Genomic DNA, 16006 nt, shown 5'->3' on the forward strand with positions numbered 1-16006 from the left:
GCAGTTGGGAGAGGTGAATGGGGAGCTACAGGGGTGTGGAAGGAGGGCAGCTGAATGGGAAGGCAGCCCATAGGACACAAAAGCCCCAATCCTCACATAGATCTAGCACTGCTGCTAAAACGAGAAGAGGGTGGGAGTGTCAGGGCTCTGGCATGAACAGAAGCAGACGTGGAAGTAGATGGCAGGCTGCTAGGGCACCTGGTGGGCATGTCTATACATACACTTACTTCCCAGCTCTGTCTGCTGAGAAGGCCTGGAAGCAGTGGTATCCCAGGGGCACTGACCACCCCAGTGCCCAGATCCTGGTTTCTAATACCATTCTCCACTATAAGGAACTGGGGGTCCCTGGAAAAATGGCTGATGATGGAGCTGAGAGAGGGGATGTACAGGAAGAGCCAGGAAAATCCTATCATGCCGAAAGTAAGCAAGTGCTCAAGAATGATATGATGTGACCAAATGACAAAGGAGTCAGCTGGGAGGAACTCCCACTGGGCAAAATAAATCATGCCAGTAAAGGATTATAAAACATGGAACAGAGAACAGAGGACACATCCATAAGTCCAGTCTGATATGAACAAGTTCCTTACAGTAGAAGGCCAGCTAGAAAATGTGCAAGAAATGAGAGAATTAGAAAACCATCATCTGGCAACTACCAGAAACCTGACTGATTCAGCTGAGACTCCTGGGAGGATGCAAGAACTAGCGGGTGAGAGTTGTAGGGGTAACAGGGTATTTAGTCTCCACGTGTCTCTCATGAAAGACTGAGCACAAAGGAAAAGAGAGAATCCTGAAGCCTCCACCCCGACCTTGATCAAGGTCGGGTCAAGGTTGACATCAAGGTAGTAAGACATGTAATAAGACATTACATGTCCTATCAATGTCATGTGCCCTGGGGAGAACAAGCATCACCTCGGTGGGGACCTGCCACACAAAAGTGCATCGCCTGGATCACCATTAGGAAACAGCAGACAACCCCGCGCCGAGGGAGACACTACAAACCACTGGCCTTAAAAATGCCCACATGGCCATGAGACACAAAGACAGATGCAGGAGCTGAGCTAGATTATAAGAACACGAGGCTGTAGTCTCTTTCACTTTATAGTGACATTTTGGGAACAATTGGCAAAATGTGAATAATATCCTTAGATTAGATAATAGATTAATACAATAATAGATATAGTAATATATAACATATATGATATAACCTATCATAATAGATACTGTAATAAATTAGACAATGTCCATTTCCTGATTTTGAATTGGACAGCAGTTATGTAAGAGAATTCTCTGGTTTGGGGATATAGACACTGAAGTATTTCAGGATGAAAAGGCCCATGTCTGAAACTTACTTCAAAATGGTTCAAAGGGAAAATTAACTGTGTATACATATCCATGTATACATTCATATGCAAATGAGAGAGAAGGAGAGAGGGAAGGGGAGAGAAAGAGAGGGAGAGAGGGAGAAGGATAAAACAGTGTAGTAAAACAGCAACACTGGGGAATCTGAGCGAAGATTCGAAAGAATTCTCTGTCAAATTACACCCAAATTATGTCAGAATAAACGTTTAAAAAATTAAACAAGAAACCCCCACATGAGCTGCACATTTGCTTCCTCGGCAGAGTGGGAAAAGAGAGTCACAGCAGGGGCCTACCACAGCAAACTCATCTCTGTCCAGGTGCCCGTCCTTGTCGATGTCACTGAGGTCCCAGACCTGCAAGGGAAGAGAGCAGCAAGGCTTAGCGGCGGGCGGTACCAAGGGTTACTGCTGGGAGGAAGGGCCTGTGTGGCAGCACGCATGCCCACCAGAACTCAGATTTTGACTGCACACCAGAGTTAAGACAAGGCGATGAAAATGCATTTATGAACCAGTCTGTAGGTCCCTGAAACACCATCATCCAACGAAGTACTGTCAGTTCCAAGATCCTTTCCACCACATTCACACGCATTTTCTCTAACAGATGATCAGGACTATAATCGCGTCCATCCTGATTTTTAGATTCTTTGGTTTTGGTGCAGGTGTTGCTCTGGACACAAGCCCGCCTTCCTGCCCCCACTGACTGACACACACACACACAGACACACACACATCCAGCCCCTGCCCCCATTCACGGCAGGGCCACGGGAGTGCATTTGAGTAGGTCTGTGGGATCCTGTCTCCTCTCCCCTATCAGTGGATGGTGAGAAAGATGCCACAAAATATGCCAGGCCAACCTAGCATCCTGAAAGACAAGGCGGGCATGGATCAAAGGCTGTGTGCTGGGTTTTCTAAAGTACAACCAAGGCACTACCTTCCTGACCCAAGTCAGCCCTCCAGGACCAGCGCGGCCTGTTTGACTTGGACAGTGCTGCACATGGCACCAGTGCCCAGAGCCAGGCAGAAGCCCAGGGTCCATCCGTGATGCTTCATATGCTGGTACCCACCCCCAATCAATCACTAGGATCTTCAGCCCAGGGATGTTTCTCACATGTGGACCCTCCTCTTCACCCCCTGCTGCTGTGTCCTTGGCTTGTGCCTCTCCAACACTCCACAGAGGCCAGAGCTTCCAGCTGGCCTCCCTGCCTCTAGTCCTATATGCAGGGTAACCACAAGACCTGCTCTAGAATTCACTCTCACCCCACCTCACCCTGCTGACGGCATCCAGTCCCTGTGCACATGGAGACCACTGTGCCCTTAGCTGGTCCCTCAACCCCAGCCCAGTCTCCTGGGACTCCACCTTGATCTCTAGGACTTCAAATTGTTTGCAGTCCCCTCAAGCATATGGAGGCCCTCTTAAAGGTGTCTGGCACTGGGCTGAGTGTTTTATATCTTTGGTCTCAATTTAAGAAGCAGAAGCTCAGAAGAGTAATGTTCCCAGAAATATGGCACACACAGGCCTTCCTGACTCCACAGTCCTCCCCTGCCACAGCACCACTGATATTCGGGGCCAGATCATCTCTGTGGTGGGACATCCTGTGCATTACAGGATACTGAGAAGCAACCATGGCCTCAACCTACATGATATCAGTAACACCCAACCCAGGTGGGACAACCATAAACGTCTCCAGATATCGCTCAACATCCCCCAGGGGTAGAACCGCCTGGTGAGAATATCAGCCGTACTCAGCGTGCCAGGCTGCCTCTGCTCATGCTGTCTTGTGCCTGGCCTTCTCAACCCGTCATCTGCCACCTGTTCCTTCCCTCTAAAGGCTATAACCCAGGGGCACCTACTCTAGGCAGCCTTCCCTGCCTGCCCTGTACCCCTCTGCTCTGGCGGGTCAGGAACCTCCCCCTCTACCACTGTCCCCAGCAAGCAGAACCGTGATAATCAGGGAGGCAATGGTTGGGGGCGGGGAGCACCAGGGAAGAGTGCAGGCTCTGGGGACCACCAGGACCTCATTCCCTTCTCCATGCAACCCTGAGCGACTAACCAGCCACTCTGAAGGACCCCCATTTCCTCACACGGAAAACGGAAGTGACACCATCCATAACAAAGTAGTTGCAAGTATTTGGTGACTTCATTCCTGCAAAGCACTAGAACAGGATCTAGCACATACTAAGCCCTCAATAAATACTAAGATCTTAACTATTACTTACTTATTTGATCTCCTGGACTGTATTTAATTTCATCCCCATCTTCCCAGTGCTCAGGACAAAGCTGGCCCAGAGCAGACTCCGAAAAATGCTTCTGAATGACTAAATGGATGCATAATGCGTGGGTGCAGGGATGCACAGGTGAATGAGTGTGTGCAGATGCAAGGATGGATGCCTGAGTGCACTGATGCATACATGCACAGATGGATGGGTGCGTGAATGTGGATGCATGCATGCATGCATGGATGCATGGACATGGATGCATGCATACGGATGCATGCATGCATGCATGGAGGGGCACACGTGTGGGTTGATGCTTGGAGGGAGGGAGAGAACGAGAGAGGAGTAGATGAGAAGTGACCCCTGTGGACAAGACCTGGAGCCAAGGCAGAAGATCTGCAGAACCCACCCTTCCTAGCCGTAGCTCCCTTTCTAATAAAGCACACTCCACCTCTGTTGATCTCTTTGTCTTGTTCAGGATTTGGCTCTACAACAATATTACACCCAACTGTCAGGTATTTTGAAGAACTGTCACACTGTGCAGGAGCGGATCACCCCATCCTGCCTCATAAAGACCACTGGTGATCAGCGTGGGTCCCCATCATAGGCCTCCGTCTACACCACACCACAGCCAAAAAGAAGACAAAGGGATCTGTGAGATCGCCTTTCTTAGTGGCCTCATTTCAAAACAAAGTCCTATCTGGGTCTTATCAAATGGGCCAGTATCTGCAAAAGTGATATTCAAACAGGAAAATTATTAGGTGAATCCAAGTGGGTAGGAATTTGCACCTTTCCCCATGGTTCTACCAAATGTCATGAGCCAGACCCACAGGCGTGGCCTGGGGCAGCAGGGACCATGCTCCACCCTCCTGCTATAGGTCTGCACCTGCCACATCAGCAATTCCATCCAGAGAGATGACAACATCCATCCCCTCTCGACACAGAGAGGGAAACTCAGCACAGAGATAGCCATGCAGAACTGGGCTTTGTGCACAGAGCAAACATGAGGGGCCATAACGCAAACCTCATTAGAAGGAAAACAGTCTGGTTTAGAAACCTGTATCTAAAAAACTTGTATTTAATAGGAACAAAACTGAGGCTTTTTTTTTTTAATAAAAAGGCGGGGAATGCATAACATTTTATCTAAACTTGCAGCAGAATTGAAAGTATCTTTACCTTAGATTCATAGGCAGGAAAAAAAATTAAAAATAGAAAAGAAATAAAGAAATACAGACGTATATGCCCATACTCCTTCCCTAGAAGCACAATGCAGAGGGGGAAATCACAGTCTGAGTTTGAGTCCCAGCTCTGCCTGCCCCGAGCCCTGGGTAGTGAGTGCACTTCTCAGGCTGCTCCCCACGTGTGCTGGGGAGCCTCTGTGAGCTGCACCCTGTGAGGTCCCAAGCCACCCCAACTGCAGCAATTGCTCCACCCATGTCGGCTCTTATGAAACCCAACATTACATGGCCGTGCAGCAAGGCCTCAAAGTGTCCGTGGGGGGTGAGCATGGGGCTGACTGGATTCAGCAGCAGTGCCTGGTGTGAGAGAACCACTTACCCTGCCCAGGACATCAAGAGGCAGCTTTGAGTTCATGAGGACTGGTTTGACTTTGTCTCCAGAAAGCAAACCACTGATGGGTAAGAGGCTTTCAAAAATTCCATCAAATTTTGCCTTTTCTTCTACCTAGTTGGAAAGAAACAGCCTGAGTGAGTGAAAAAGTGTGAGAGTCCAAAATGAGCCCTGGACTGAAGCTGATTGAAAATGGGCAAGGACACAGTGCTGGGCTCACCTAAGAGTACAGGATTGTCCTACTGCACTTCCAGAGTGAACTCTAGCCAGAAGAATACAGCCCTCTGGTGACTATGGATCTGGTGGCCAAGGTCAACAGGGGAGAGAGGAGCTGGGCTTCACTCTCTGCCACAGGGGATGCCTGGGAGACCAAGGTCATTCCTACCTACCTCCTAGTTCACTAGGATGAGAAAGGTGAAAGAATGAAGAACAAAATCTGGATATCAATCCATAGAACTTAAACAATTAAAGAACCAAATATAAAAATAAACCAAAGATGTAAGCAACTAATTATCAACTTCAAGCATAAGAAGTCCTCTGTGTCTGACAATAAAAAATAAACAAATAATAAAGCTCCTCAGGAACAGAGTGAAGGGCTGGGCAGGGTTTGCAATGCAGAATAGCAGCCTCTACCATTCTGAAATACAAAATGTGGGCAGCATGTAAAGGGAGTTGTCAGTGAGGACGGTCTGGGCAGGGACCTCCAGTCTGCCCTCTGATGGAAATAAAGCCTGTGGCAAGGGGAAGTGAGGATATGGTAAACCTCTCACCACTCTGACCACAAGCTGGAGCCACTGGGAGCCCTAGGAAAATACTCTCGACAAGTGTCCATCAATGGAACAAAGGATAATAAACAAAATGCTCCATCTATACAATGGAACATTATTCAGCCATTAAAAGGAATAAAACACCGATGCACACTACAATATGGATGAACCTTAAAAACATTACGCAGAATGAAATAAGTCAGTTACAAAGAGATAAATGCTCTATGACTCCACTTACATGAGGTCCCTAAAGTACTCAGATTAATAGACAGAAAGTAGCATGGTGGGTGCCAAGGGTTGGGGGAGGGGGAATGGAAAGTTAGTGTTTAATGGGGACAGAGTTTTATTCTGCAAGATGAAAATGTTCTAGAGATGGAAACTGGTGATGGTTATGATGTGAATGTGTCTAACACTACTGAACTATACACTTAAAAATGGTTAAGATGGGGCCTCCCTGGTGGCGCAGTGGTTGAGAGTCCGCCTGCCGATGCAGGGGATACGGGTTCGTGCCCCGGTCCGGGAGGATCCCATATGCCGCGGAGCGGCTGGGCCCGTGAGCCATGGCCGCTGAGCCTGCGCGTCCGGAGCCTGTGCTCCGCAACGGGAGAGGCCACAGCAGTGAGAGGCCCACGTACCGCAAAAAAAAAAAAAAAAAAAAAAAAAAAAAAATGGTTAAGATGGACCTCTAGGACAACTTCAAGCATACTAATATTCACATCATAAGGGTCCCAGAAGGAGAAGAGAGAGGGAAAGGGACAGTGAGCTTATTTCAAGAAATAGCTGAAAATTTCCGTAACCTGGGGAAGAAAACAGATATCCAGGTCCAGGAAGCACAGAAAGTTCCAAATAAGATGAATCCAAAGAGGTCCACACCAAGGCATCATAATTAAAATGGCAAAAATTAAAGATAAAGAGAGAATCTTAAAAGCAACAACATAAAAGCAACTAGTTACATACAAGCAAAGTCCCATAAAACTCTGCTGACTTTTCAGCAGAAATTTTACAGGCCAGAAGGAACAGGCACAATATATTCAAAGTGCTGAAAGAAAACACTTACAACCGAGAATACTCTCTACCCAGCAAGACTATCATTCAGATTTGAAGGATAAATAAAGAGTTTTACAGACAAGCAAAAGCAAGAGTTCAGCACCACTAAACAAGCCTTATGAGAAATGCTAGAGATTTCTCTAAGTGGAAAAGAAAAGGCCACAACTAGAAACAAGAAAATTATGAGAGGAAAAAATCTCATTGGTAAAGACAAACATACAGTAAAGGTAGGGATCAACCACTTATAAAGCTAGTAGGAAGGTTAAAAGACCAGTAGTAAAATCATCTATTTCTATAATAAGTAGTTAAGAAAAACACAAAATAAGAAGATGCAAAATACGATGTCAAAAACAAAATGTGGCGAGGGGAAGTAAAAATGTACAATTGTTAGACTGCATTCAAACCTAAGAAAGCATCAACTTAAAATACTCACCTATGCGTAGGTTGTTATACATGAACCTCATGGTAACCACAAACCAAAAATCTATAATGGATCTACATAGACACAAAAGAGAAAAGCATCCAAACATAACACTAAAGAAAGTCACCAAATCAGAAGGGAAAAAAGCAGAAGAAAAAAGGAACTCGGACTTCCCCGGTGGCGCAGTGGTTAAGAATCCGCCTGCCAATGCAGGGGACATGGGTTTGAGCCCTGGTCCGGGAAAGATCCCACACGCCACGGAGCAACTAAGCCCGTGCGCCACAACTACTGAGCCTGCGCTCTAGAGCCCATGAGCCACAGCTACTGAGCCCGCGTGCCACAACTACTGAAGCCCACGTGCCTAAAGCCCGTGCTCCACAACAAGAGAAGCCACCACAATGAGAAGCCCGCGCACCACAACGAAGAGTAGCCCCCGCTCGCCACAACTAGAGAAAGCCCACATGCAGCAAGGAAGACCCAACGCAGCCAAAAATAAATAAATAAATAAATTTAATTTTAAAAGAAAGGGAATAACATCCCCAAAGATTAGAAAAGCATGCATTTAAAAAAAAAGAAAAAAAGGAACAACAACAATAAAACTACCAAAATGAACTGAAAACAATGAACAAAATGGCAATAAGTACATACCTATCAATGACTACTTTAAATGTAAATGGACTAAATGCTCCAATCAAAAAACATGGAGTGGCTGAATGGATAAAAAACAAGACCCATCTATATGCTGCCTTTAAGAGACTTCAGATCTAAAGACACACACAGACTGAAAGTGAGGGGCTGGAAAAAGATATTCCACACAAATGGAAATGAAAAGCAAGCTGGGGTAGCAATATTTACATCAGACAAAATAACTGTAAAACATAGACTGTAACAAAAGACAAAGAAGGGCATTACATAATGATAAAGGGGTCAATCCAACAAGAAGATATAACAATTGTAAACACAGATATGCACCCAACATAGAAGCACCAAAATACCGAAAGCAAATATTAACATAAAAGGAAAAATTGACAGTAATACAATAATAATTGGGAATTTTAACACCCCACTTACATCAATAGATCATCTAAACAGAAAATCAATAAGGAAAGAATGGCCTTAAGTGATACATTAGATCAGATGAAATTAATAGATATATATAGAACATTCCATCCCAAAACAGCAAAATACACATTCAAGTGTACATCGGACATTCTCCAGGACAGATCACATGCTACAGCACAAAGCAAGTCTCAATAAATTTAACACTGGAATCACATCAGTCTTTCTGACCACAACAGTATGAGACAAGAAATCAACTACAGGAAAAAAAAACTGCAAAAAACACAAACACATGCATTCTAAACAATATGTTACTAAATAACCAATGGGTCACTGAAGAAATCAAAGAGAAAATAAAAAAATACCTGGAGACAAATGAAAATGGAAACAAAGTGATCCAAATTCTGTGGTATACAATTGTACATCAACTATATTCCAGTAAAATTTAAATATTAAAAAAAAGACTATGGTATACAGCAAAAGCAGTTCTAAGAGGGAGTTTATAGTGCTACAAGCCTACCTAAGGAAACAAGAAAAATCTCAAACAATCTAACCTTACACCAAAAGATACTAGAAAAAGAAAAACAAACAAAACCCAAAGTTAGTAGAAAGAAGGAAATAATAAAGATCAAAGCAGTAATAAATGAAGAAGAGACCAAAAAGACAATATAAAATATCAATGAAAGTAAGAGCTGGTTCTTTGAAAAGATAAACAAAATTGATAAGCCTTTAGCCAGACTCATCAAGGAAAAAAAAAGGGGGCCTAAATAAATAAAATCGGAAATAAGACAGGAGAAATTATAATTGACACCACAGAAATACAAAGGATAATAGAGGATTACTATGAACAATTATATGCCAACAAATTTGAAAACTTAGAAGACATGGATAAATTGCTAGAAATGTATACTCTCCCAAGACTGAATTAGGAAGAAATAGAAAATGTGAACAGACCGATTACCAGTAATGAAACTGAATTGGTAATTTTAAAAACTCTCAACAAAGTCCGGGAACCAGACAAATTCTACGAAACATTTAAAGAAGAGTTAACACCTATCCTTCTCAAACTATTGCAAAAAATTTAAAAGGCAGGAAAGCTTCCAAACTCATTCTACAAGGTCAGCATTACCCTGATACCAAAACCAGACAAAATTACAGGCCGATATCACTGATGAATATAGATGCAAAAATCCTCAACAAAATATTAGCAAACCAAATTCAACAATACATTAAAAGGATCATACACCATGATCAAGTGGAATTTATTCCAGGGATGCAAGGATGGTTCAATATCAATATCACAACATTAACAAATTGAAGAATAAGAATCGTATGATCATCTCAATAGATGCAGTAAAAGCTTTTGGCAAAATTCAACATCGATTTGAGATAAAAACTCTCCACAAAGTGGGTAGAGAGGGAACATAATTCAACATAATAATGTCCATATATGATAAGCCCACAGCAAACATTATACTCAATGGTGAAAGGCTGAAAGCATTTCCTCTAAGATCAGGAACAAGACAAGGATGCCCACTCTTGCTACTTTTCTTCAATATAGTACTGGAAGTCCTAGACGCAGCAATCATACAAGAAATAAAAGGAATCCAAACTGTAAAGGAAGAAGTAAAACTGTCCCTGCTTGCAAGTGACATGATACTATACACAGAAAATCCTCAAGACACCACCAAAAAAATACTAGAGCTCATCAATGAATTTGTTGCAGGATGCAACATATATAGAATTCTGTTGCATTTCTGTACACTAACAACGAACTATCAGAAAGAGAAATTAAAGAAACAATCCCATTTACAGTTGCATCAAAAACTATAAAATATCTAAGAATAAATCTAACTAAGGAGGTAAAAGATCTATACTCAGAAAACTGCAAGACACTGATGAAAGAAACTGAAGACAACACAAACTGATGGAAAGATATATCGTGCTCATGGATTGGAAGAATTAATATTGCTAAAATGACCATACTATCCAAGGCAATCTACAGATTCAATGCAATCCCTATCAAAATACCAATGACATTTTTCAAAGAAGGAGAACAAATAATTTTAAAATTTGTATTAAATACAAAGGACTCCAAATAGACAAAACAATCTTGAGAAAGAACAGAGCTGGAGGTATCAAGCTCCCTAACTGATGTTACAAAACTACAGTAATCAAAACAGTATAGTACTGGCACAAAAACAGACACAAAGATCAATGGAACAGAACAGAGAGCCCAGAAATATACCTATGCACTTATGGTCAGTTAATCTAAGACAAAGGAGACAAAAATAGACAATGGAGAAATGACAATGTCTTCAATAAGTGGTACTGGGAAAACTGGACAGCAACATGTGAAAGAATGAAATTAGAACATTTTCTTACACCATATACAAAAATAAGCTCAAAATGGATTAAAGACCTAAATGTAAGACCAGAAACCAGAAAACTCCTAGAAGAAAACATAGGCAGAACACTCTTTGACAATATTTTTTTTTGGATCTGTCTCCTAAAGCAAAGGAAACAAAAGCAAAAATAAAGAAATGGGACCTAATTAAACTGAAAACCTTTTGCACGGCAAAGAAAACCACCAACAAAATGAAAAGGCAGCCTACCGAATGGGAGAAGAGATTTACAAATGATTTATCTGGTAAGGGGTTAATATCTAAAAATATACAAAGAACTCATTCAACTCAATATCAAAAAACAACCTGATTAAAAAATGGGCAGAGGATCTGAACAGACATGTTTCCAAGGAAGACATACAGGGCTTCCCTGGTGGCACAGTGGTTAAGAATCCGCCTGCCAATGCAGGAGACACGGGTTCGATACCTGGCCAAGATCCCACATGCCGCGGAGCAACTAAGCCCATGTGCCACAACTACTGAGGCTACACTCTGGAGTCCATGTTCTGCAACAAGTGAAGCCACGACAATGAGAAGCCCGCACACCACAAGGAAGAGTAGCCCCTGCTTGCCTCACCTAGAGAAAGCCCATGTGCAGCAACGAAGACCCAACACAGCCAAAAATAAAAATAAATAAATAAAAATTTAAAAAAAGATAGTGAACTTTATATTATGTGTATTTTACCACAGTTTAAAAAAAAAGAGAAAAAACTGAAATCAGAGCACAAGCAGACACTGTGTACTCGAGTCACCATTAAGCACTGGGAATCCCAACTCCCTGCATCTGCCTGGAGTGTGGAATTCTCCCTGGATCTGTCAGACTCGCTGGCTCAGGCTTCAGGAAGCCCAGGAACTTCCACCACAGAAAAGAACATTAACACTTGTCACCTTTTCTCTGAATGGACTGTAAAGCTCTCTGCCCCACCACGGTGCCATTCCTGCCCCAACTCCCCTCTTCAAGGCCTCACAGGCTCCTCAGCCGCCAGCTCTTCTCTTAAGGCCTCAACACAGTCCCTGCCAGAAAGGGGCCGAAATGGTTCAAGGAATAATAAGATCCCTTTGGCACCATTTTTCACAACAAAGCAGCTGCTTTTCAAAGTAGGCGCCGCGCAATTGGACTACAGAGAAAGAAATCCTTCGGCACTGCAGCAACATGCTTGATTGCTCACAAAGGCAACTTCCTGACCCCTCAGTCACCTGAGGCCTCTTCCTGCCCTGTCCCTGCACGGACCTCTCCCATCTAAACCCTTTCAAGGGGGGATCACACCAACCCCATAAAAAGGGACAAAAAAGCACTTGGGGCTGGGGGGTGGGTGAGGGGTGTCTATTTCATAGCAGGACTGCTATTAATGTCAGTATTTAAGCCACATAAAAGTGAGGAAATGTGACAACCCGCTCACAGTGAGTGGGGAGGATGTCTTATTACTGGGAGACTGTCTCCAAGTCATACACAAATTGCCTTCTGGAGTAAATTCTGCACTCATTAGGAGACACCACTCGTTTTTCTTTCTAGAAGCAGTAACACAGCTCTACAGACACAACATCATGTCTTAAAAAGAACACATTAAGTGTTGAGAGCAGCTTTTCAAAAAGCAATAGGAGCAACAGAAAGGAAAGAATTATAACGCATAAACTGGCTGGAAATAAGGAAGAAAGCTACGAAGACATCCTGGAAGTCTTCATGCTTGACAGTTCTCACAATTTCTCCTTCTATCCTGATTAACCAACCCAAGCATCAAAACCACAGAACATGACCTAGAAATACGAGATTTCAACTGTAAACATTTCAGAGTCCAACATCTGAAACTTAGCTAACTGCCTTAGTAGGCAACACGCAATTACAGGAAAAGGGGATAGATAGCCTTTGAAAAGACTCTAATTTGGAAAAGTATTTTGTCCAACTTCTGTGGCATACTCACTCTGAAACAGAGTGGATGATACAATCGTCCTATGAAATGTTCTGAACGTCATAAATGGCTAAACGACTGCATGTGAAAGACAGCCGAGGGGCGCCTTCCCCGGTCACTTACCCTCACAGCCCAATGGGCCTCTGCAGAAGGCGGTGTGACCATCAAAGGGCTGCTGGTGTCGTGCTGAGGAGAAAGAGGTACATTGCACTGTAGCTGGCACAGAATTTTACTACTGGAGGATGTGTTTACTATAAGGATACACATTTCAAAGTGCTTTCAAAAAGGAGAAAAACCTCAAAAAGTTAAACACAGGATTACCATATAACTCAGCAATTCTACTCCTAGGTATAGACCCAAAAGAACTGAAAACAGGTGTGCAAACAATTCCTTGTACATGAATTATTATGTCCACCAACAGACGAATGGATAAACAAAATGGGGTAGACCGCACAATGCAATCTTATTCAGCAACGAAAAGGAATGAAGTACTGACACATGCTACAATGTGGATGAACCTTGAAAACATTATGCTGAGTGAAAGAAGCCAGATGTATGACTCTATAAAATGTCCAGAACAGGCAAATGCATAGAGACAGAAAGCAGATTAGTGGCTGCCAAGGGTTGGGGGAGGGGGAAATAGGGAATGATTATTTAATGGGTGTAGAGTTTTCTTTTGGGGTGACGAAAATATTCTGGACCAGATAGAGGTGATGGTTACACAATATTGTGAATGCACTAAATGTCACCCAACTGTTCATTTTTAAACAGTTAATTTTAATTATGTAAATTTCCCTGCAATTAAAAAAAAATTAGAAAGAGGAAGAGAGAAAACATGGAGAGATAGATAAACAGATGATATTAGAATAACGTGAACTTGAAGGATTTTGACACTTACAAACTTAGGCGGCGGCATGTTCAAATTCAGATTGCTCAAGGTAACGTCGTGGCCGCTCTGTGCACAGGCCACTAGTCTCAGTGCAACATAGAAACCCTGCAAATCCAAAAAAGGGGGAGGCGTAAACCCCACCCAGCTGGCAGCGGCAGTGGCAGAGCTGTCTGCAGCAGTGGGCTTTGGGGAAAGAGGGATTTCAGTTTACTTCAACAAGGAAGACCACATGTGAGCAAGTCACTTACAGTGTTGAGCAGAACTGGTCTCACCCTGGGAGCACTGTTTAAACGAATATGCTAAAACGGACTTAGCCCATTGCTTTCTGAACACTAAAATTTCAAATAAATGTATTTTCAAAAATAATGAGCTCTCAACATTTAGGAAATGCTAGATTATAAAAGTAGCAGACTGCAGTTTAAGAGTCTAAAGGATGGTTCAAATATGCGTTGACTTTTTAAAAATGGTTTGAAATAGACACAGTTCTTTGGGAATTGACACTCACGATTCACTGGGATGCCCCTGGCCTCACTGAACAGAGCATCTCCCACTCACCCACCCTGCTCCCCAATGGCCTGACGTGGACTTCACTTCCCACATAAGGACAAAGGACCTGAACCAGGCCAGCAGGGGCCTTGGCTCCTCCTCGCCCTCCTCCTAACCCAGAACTGGCCATGCCACAGTCTTAGTGGACTCGTGTGGCATCACCTAGTTTTTAAAAATTGATCAACGGGCCTAAGAACATGGACTCTTTTTAAAACTGTAAACACAATTATGGTTTTCAAAGAGATGAGCACTAGAGCAGCTTTTCTCAAGCTGATGTCTACAGAATGCCCATGTAGAGAAATGGGGACATTAGTAAGGTTAGAAGAACTGCATTAAGCAAAGTTAACAGGGCTCTCTTACACAAAGATCCTCAGAACCCTTAACACACACATGTGCACTGTGAATCTCAAGCGAGGGAGGAAAAGCTAACGGTGCTTTCCCAACGGGTCGGGTCACGGACAGTGAGACACCAGGAACAACATCCCTTGGAATATAGTTTGGGGAAAGACTGAACTAAATTAAAATACGACCATTTAAAAATCATAAGTACTATCACATTCCATTTATAGAACATTCTCAAAATGAGAAAATTATGTCAGAGAAGGAACCAGTGGTTGCCAGGGGTCAGGGTGTGATTACCAATGGGCTGCATGAGGGAGACTCTGAGGTCTGAGAATGTTCTGATCCTGACTGTCGTGATGGTTACCTGAATCTATGCAAGTGATGAAATTACATAGAACTATATACGACAGAAACAAAAACCACAAGAAAGTGCAGGTATCAATAAAACTGGTCAGCTCTGAGTCAGGCTTCTGAGCAGTGTGCTTTGGTGAGAGCCGGGAAATGATACACGGGAACTCACTGAACTATTTTTTGCAACTTCCATGAGAGTCTGAAGTTATTTCAAAATAAAACGTTTTGAAAACATTTCAACTGCTTGTAAGCACACAAAATATTAATAGATACGCTAACCATGAAAGATGGCTCCAAGAGTTCAGAAGACCTTTATTTCAAAATGAAACCTTCCCATTTTAAAAGTTTGATGTCCGCACTTATGACCAGTAATACTTGTCAGTGGAGACAACGAGGAAGGAAGTGCAGAGGTGACCCGGCCTGGGGGCTCTGGCTCAGCCCCTCCACTTGCTCTGTGTATATGTGTATATACCTGTTTGTCCAAGAACCCTTTACCTTCTGGGTCGGCCAAGTCCCATATCTGTGGAAACACAAAAATGCTCGTGAGTGCGACCGCTGATCATTGACTGTTTAATCACAAAACAGGAGCCACCATCGCTACATGTGGGCCTTATGTATACGCCACAGCAGCCACAGACTCAGAACAGGTGAATAGCCTTCACCCCTCCCTCCCCCCAGGGGCACACAGCGGTCAGTGGCAGAGCCCGGAGAACACCCAGGTACACCTGGCTCCAAGGCCAACATAAATCCATAGCTATCAAGATCCCAAGAGCACTCAGGCCTCTTGTCTGCTATTCAAGCAAAGGGTGGCAGTAGCCATCAGAGCACCTGGATCTACCAATTACAGCCCCGAGAGGCTCGCAATGGCCAGCTCACTTCCAAGGGGAGTACAGACCGCATGAAGAGGGGTCTGCACAGGCCGGCCTTCACCTGCCGGGGGAGCCCTGAGGGCGGCCACAGAAATCGCTATCATTCATCACATACCTTCCCAAGGATAATGTCTGAGAGCCCAGACTTCTTTAGAAAAAGTGCAGCTTCACTCGCCCCAACTCGCCCTGTGTATGCTGGGTCTACCTGGAATTGGGGAGCAACACTTGAGACAAGGCTTCAGCAACAGAGCAGCAGGTAGAA

General features: G+C 43.6%; 1 protein-coding gene across 15 annotated transcripts in view; it reads right to left on the minus strand.

Moving 5' to 3' along the window:
- Window positions 1-16006, minus strand: part of EPS15L1 (epidermal growth factor receptor pathway substrate 15 like 1) — a 101365-nt gene that overhangs the window by 61871 nt on the left and 23488 nt on the right. For 11 of the 15 annotated variants that reach the window (XM_081233625.1, XM_081233622.1, XM_081233620.1 and 8 more), the window contains 6 exons: window positions 15860-15949; window positions 15348-15395; window positions 13646-13741; window positions 12871-12933; window positions 5130-5255; window positions 1653-1712 (listed from right to left, as the gene is read on the minus strand). In XM_081233625.1, coding sequence (XP_081089751.1) covers window positions 1653-1712; window positions 5130-5255; window positions 12871-12933; window positions 13646-13741; window positions 15348-15395; window positions 15860-15949 — 483 coding nt within the window. The remainder of the gene's footprint in view (window positions 1-1652; window positions 1713-5129; window positions 5256-12870; window positions 12934-13645; window positions 13742-15347; window positions 15396-15859; window positions 15950-16006) is intronic. The other 4 variants (XM_081233624.1, XM_081233627.1, XM_081233626.1 and 1 more) reach the window with 3 other exon arrangements.

Source organism: Mesoplodon bidens, assembly GCF_964165515.1.
Source record: "Mesoplodon bidens genome assembly, chromosome: 4".
NCBI classification, from domain to species: domain Eukaryota; kingdom Metazoa; phylum Chordata; class Mammalia; order Artiodactyla; family Ziphiidae; genus Mesoplodon; species Mesoplodon bidens.